This window comes from Helianthus annuus, chromosome 6 (assembly GCF_002127325.2).
Source record: "Helianthus annuus cultivar XRQ/B chromosome 6, HanXRQr2.0-SUNRISE, whole genome shotgun sequence".
NCBI lineage: Eukaryota > Viridiplantae > Streptophyta > Magnoliopsida > Asterales > Asteraceae > Helianthus > Helianthus annuus.
In genome coordinates, this window is record NC_035438.2 from 141383607 (window position 1) to 141389559 (window position 5953).

The 5953-nt window shown below is 38.7% G+C and overlaps 1 protein-coding gene across 1 annotated transcript; it reads left to right on the top strand.

Moving 5' to 3' along the window:
• The first annotated feature begins 53 nt into the window (after positions 1-53).
• LOC110894334 (putative F-box/kelch-repeat protein At3g22730) lies at positions 54-1720 on the top strand. The gene is made up of 2 exons (XM_022141546.2): positions 54-250; positions 323-1720. Exons 1-2 carry the CDS (start codon positions 87-89, stop codon positions 1236-1238), a joined length of 1080 nt encoding a protein of 359 aa, XP_021997238.1. The 5' UTR covers positions 54-86; the 3' UTR covers positions 1239-1720.
• Positions 1721-5953: the final 4233 nt, after the last annotated feature.

Below are 5953 nucleotides of genomic sequence, written 5' to 3' on the forward strand. Positions count from 1 at the left end.
TTTTAGCCTAATCCGATTTGATTTAAAAACCGGTTTTTAAAACATTGGTTGCAACCCTAGAAATTCATACCCTGATCAAAATCAAGATGTCCGACAATATACCATTCGAAATCCAAGCCGAAATCTTCAAAAGGCTTCCGGTCATATCCTTGATCCAAATTCGATCGGTCTGCAAAGCATGGAAGTTTCTCATCGACAGCGACGATTTTATGAAGAATTACAGCGGCCAGACGCAACATCTACTTGCAAGGTATAAAGATAATGTTGATTTTCAAGAAAAATATGTTTTATTTGATGATAATCATACTTTCCCACAAAACAGAGTCTCCCTGAACACTCACCATTTGGTTAACATGCTTCGAAATTCTTACATAATCGGCAGCTCTCACGGTTTGTTGTGTTTGTATGGGGATTATCAAGAGGGCCATGATGGTCCCCTCTCTGGAACAGGCAGAGTTGTTCTTTGGAATCCTTGCATTAGAAAAGCTGTTGCTGTTGCCGTGCCGAATGTGGCAGATAGGAGGATTTACGAAACCGGTTTAGGTTTTGGTGTTTGTCGTGAGACTAATGACCCTAAGATTCTCAAGATTACACATATTAATATGTGGGGCCACAGGGAAAGTGTAACTTGCATTCCTTGGCAGGTTGAAGTTTTTCCGTTAAGCACAGGGGCTTGGAGAAGTCCATATACCAGCAATCTTCCCCGTAATTCGATTGAATTTGATTACGATAACACGGTAGTTATAGATGGAATGATTTATTGGCTTGCTACTGATAGGATTACTGCTGATGGTGGATTTCAGTCTTATAATAATCTGATTATTTCATTTGATATGACAAGTGAAGAATTCCGAGAAGTAAACCTTCTAGACGGTTTAGCACACCAGTCGATTGATGGTCTGTCAATTTATAAGCTGAGAGAGTCTCTTCTTGTGCTTGAACGCGATGTAGAGGCCAATAACCTAGTTTTTCGTGTATGGATGATGGAGGATGTTGTTCCAAAATCGTTTACAAAGTTATTTACTATTAATATACCAGATAATGTATCAGAAGTTTATGTAACGGGATTTAGGAAGACAGGCGAACCTATACTTGATAGTTTACCATGCTATCCTGAGTGGACTGGATCACTTGCTGTTTATGAACCCTGCTCAAAATCTATTAGCAGTCTTGGGATTGATGGAAGAGATTTTTCACATTATGTGTATTCCTACATCGAATCACTACTTCTGCTTTGATCAGTCTGTTTTTTTACATTTATGAAAAAGGTAACGGCCGGATTGCAAACTGAAGAGCTAAGGACAAAAGAATTTTGAAGCATACAGTTGCAAAATATTTAAAACTGAGACTACCATTACCTGTTCTGCGATTTCCAAAGCTCCAAGGAGCAGAGTTGTTTAAAATAGATCTGAAGCAAACATGGTGGATACAGGACACTGGATAGTCTTGAAGTTCTAAATCAAATCAAACAAGTCTCCAAAGGACCAAAACAAATATAATGCATGGGTCAATGGCAGACACTGATTTCTTTATTAGGACATTAACACAAGAGGGCTTGTCATGTTTGATTCTCTGTATTCTTTCATTTCATACATAAAAAGGACTTAAAATGTGCAAACATGTCCTCAGGTGTGTACTTTTCTATTATCACATTCTTGTAGTTTTCTAACATCACATGGACATGCTTGTATTCTATTTGTTTTGTTTAGTTGTGACTTTCTAATTAGTGGTTGATCCTTTTATCTTGTATAATAATGTAGACATCAAAATCATTGTTTAATATAATCATGAACTACAATAAATATGTAAATGCGGTCATTAGTGTTGTGTATAGGTAGTTTGCATCAAAAATGCATTTTCTTAAACAAATAGATTCATGATTTTTATGCTACTATTTTGTATAGTTCCTGGGTTAGCAGCCTATCAGATTAATCTCTCTAAAACCCAACTGACCATTGTTGACTACCTGATCAACGTCAATGGTTGACCTTTTGACGTGGGTAAACATTGACTTCGTTGACCCAGTTGTAGACAGTCAGTCAATACCCTCCATTATTCTGTTTCCTTTTTGAGCCTACGAATTTCATCCAAGCTGGTGGAATCTATAAGCGTAACCATTTGATGGACTCAACCAAAATACAACCCATACGGTCTGTATGGATCTCCGACTTGGCCAAACACAATAAAACTCAGATCACTGACATGGCAGGCCAACTTGCAGCTATGATCTCCCACCCAGATCCTTGACCTTTGTGGGTCAAAGCCATATTTACGGTACTTATGAGCAGCCAATGACCAACCATGCAGCTACTTAATATGGTGGCGGATGTAGAAGAAAAATTCAGAGATATCCTAATTTATTTTTTGGACTAAGGAGTATTCTAATATTTGTTAAGGGGTATACGATACATAAAATGGAGAAGAAAAAGAAGTTTTTGCACTTCGCTGACAAAGTTGAGGGGTAGCCCAGGCTACCCCTACTTACATGCTAGCTCCGCCCCTAGGTGTAGGTGTCGATCTCTGGAGTACGGGTTTCATTTTGACTGGATTATTGGCCAAGGGGCATATCCTGGCTGGCCTGGTTTAAAATAAGATGACCCAAAGCACTTGGCTGTTTTATAATTCCTGTAACCATTTACTGTTTGCATTCAACTGGCTCATTAACAACCATAATCCACATGCTGATCTCATGGCAGAGTATAATCCCAACTTCTGACAGCAAATAATACAAATCAGCAGATTAAAAACCATCAAATTCTCATTTGTATCCTGTTGACTACTGCAAGCAATTGACTTTTTTTCGTCTTTTAACTTTTGACTATCATTCTCCTTTGACTTCCTTCGAGTATTGCTTGCATTTATCTGCTTCCAGCTGTTGACTCTTTGATATTGGACTTCTGTATAATGTGTCCGACTGTTGACTCCCAATATTAGTTGACTTTATCCAGCTTCTGACTTTTGAAATCTTCTGACTTCAGTCATTTGTTGACTATATGTTGTAGTTGACTTTTGACAATTACATTATTGAAATTCGTGTCTATCAATCTTCTAACATCCATTCCATAACAAATATCACTTATTCTAACCCATGTCTATGCATTCACAGTTTGACTATCATTAACTTTTGAATGCATCTGACTTTTGACCCAGATGACTTTTGATTGTAAATGACTATATTCTACTGTTGACTTTTTCCTTTCTTTGACCACATTCCGATTACTAACAACCCCATTCCCATACCAATTACAACTGCCCTTTAGCATCCATATAACATACTGGTTACGTTTTAAATTACAAACCAGCTTATCTTCAACCCATTCTGCATGTGCTTCTCTTTCATTCGCTAGCTAAGATAGCCATTATCGGCTCAATCCAAGTATCTGCCGACATCTATTTTATAACATAACGAGTTGACTTATTAAGCAATACTAGCCAGTAGTAGTAAATAGCATTCTAATTCATCCAATTTTTAACTATTTCGCCTCACCTGCAGTCTAGTTACACTAGATCATTCTCCGAAACAACACGTGTCCAAAATCTATTATAAATCAGCATAATCATGTATTCAGTAGGGTTAACAAGTACATGTTGAACAATCATAATCTGCTACTCAACACTAAATGCCAATTTTACAAATAACCTGGCAATAACCCCCACCCCCTACACCTTCCAACCAACCCCCGAACCCAATTTCCTATAAATACTGACTTGATATAAAGTTTCAAAGGCGTAGTGTTAAAAATAATGTTTCATACACTAACATACGGACTTAATGGAATTATGGTTATAGTGTTGTCTTTGGGCTACTTGTTATTGGGCTCTTATTATTGTCTGGGTATGTAGTTGTTACAAGTTGTAAGTTGTTGTAACTGTTTGGTGCAAGTTGTTTCAGGCTGATTGTTCAAGGGGCTAAGTGTAATATTTCTGGGACTGCGATCATCTTGTGTTTAACTTTTGGACCTTAATGTAAATTATTTGATGGGGCGTATAAAAGGCTACTTCCTGCTGCGAGAAGATTCATTCACTCCCCTTTTTATACGCACACTTCTCTCTAGTTCTCTTGTATTGTATTAGGGTTTGTTATAGAGTTGTTCAGTTGTTGAAGATTGTTCTGCATAATCTCTTAGTTGTTTGTGAGAGTTTGATCTTCTAGTGTTGATGATCATCTGTGGATGATCATCTAGGTATTTGTTTGTATTTGTATTGATTACAGATCTCACATATTTTGAGATCTAGGGTTTGGGGGTGTTTTCTAGTTTGGGTAATCAATAAAAGTTTTGTCACCATTTTGTCGCTTCTCTGTTGTTTGTGTTGTTTTTTCATACCATTTTACATGGTATCAGAGCACTAGTGGCTCTTGTTTACTAATCTTGGTTGTTCCGCTAGGTTTTATTGTAGATTGTGTTCTTCTTCTCTTGAAGAACAACTTGGATCTGGATCTTGGGAAGCGTGCCGGTGGATATCTGGTGTAGTTGAAACCCTAAGTTAGGGTTTGGTGCTGTTTTTGGGAGATTTCTCATCTTCTAGTAGTTATTACCTCCTGTGTTGATCTCTGAAACTCGTAGAAAGTTTCAGGGCAAACTGACCAGGTTGTGATTTGTTTTTCTGATTTTTGTTTCCTAACCCTAGAAGGTTACAAACTCGGATCTACTTGAAGGGAGTTAAACGCTTCTGTAAGATTGTTCTTCTCTTATCTCCGGTTTTTACTTGTTGTTGATCAAGTTGATGCCGGGGTAGTGAGGACTGGTTTTATTTGTTGATTGGTCTAGTTGATACCGGGGTAGTGAGGACCGGTTTATCTGTTGGTTACTAATTATTTTGTCTGTTCTGTGCTTTTGTTATTTGTTGTGTCTTGATATTGTCTATATTATGTATTTGTTCTGTTTGTTTTAGTTGTTGGCTCTTGTGTAAAGGCCTGTGTAGGCACCATTGAGTGACGATCCTAGAATCTGGTCCCTGACACAGCTTCGCCTTAGGGTTTGTCTATTGTCTATTTGTTTTGTAATCTTTATCTTGTTGTTCTGTTATCTGTTGTGCTATTATCATGGATGATCCTGCTGGTCCTTCTATTACTCTCATTAGTAAGTTAGATATAGGATCCCCTCTTTACTTGCATCCTAGTGATTCAAGTGCCTTGACCATTATTAGTATAAAACTTAAAGGTACTGAGAATTATACTATCTGGGCTAGTGCAATGAAACTTGCACTAGAAGTGACGTGTGAGGGTGTGGTTATAAATATTAGATATATTTTAAGCACTTTTTACTCGCGAATCAAGTTTTAAATTTATAAAACATGATATAAGACTATCACTCTACACACGTTAGGGCAAGTGCACTGATATTCACCAAATTACATATGTTTTATTCCCCCATTTTACCCCCATTTTACGCGTTTTTGTCCGTAAAACCGATAATCGGATACTTAATCGGGTTTATTTTTGTTTACAGGCCTAAAACAGCGTGCCAAACAAGAAGATGATGAAAACGAGGATTTTCCGGGCGAATCGGTTGAGCTGCGAAGATTCTGTGGAAAAATATGACCTGGGCGAGTTGCACGGTCGTGCGTCTGGTGGCACTCCCGTGCGGATCCGACAGCAGGTCTCATCTTGGCAATGCACACCCAATGCGATCAGGAGTGCAAGGCATCTTTGGGAATGCACGACCGTGCGACAGAAGGAACCCCCGTGCCGATCCGACACCAAGCCCCAGCCCGACAATGCACTGCCTGTGCAGCTGGTCGTGCCATCCTAGCCTCGGAGATGCACGCTCGTGCAACCAATGGCACGCCCGTGCCAATACGAAGACCGGTCAAGATCTGCTGATGTCACACGGTATGGTGAACAGTAACTTAAAGCGAACGGTCGTGCACTTTAATCGCACGATCGTGCGTTCTGAAAAAGTTATAAAAAACAGAAGGCAGCAATCAGTTCAACATTTTGGACTTTTGGGAG

Bases quoted from the DNA above. Each gene is read 5' to 3' on its own strand.
- LOC110894334 (XM_022141546.2), top strand. From the start codon at position 87: ATGTCCGACAATATACCATTCGAAATCCAAGCCGAAATCTTCAAAAGG. The intron at 251-322 runs GTATAAAGATAA...CCCACAAAACAG, and splicing joins ACGCAACATCTACTTGCAAG to AGTCTCCCTGAACACTCACC.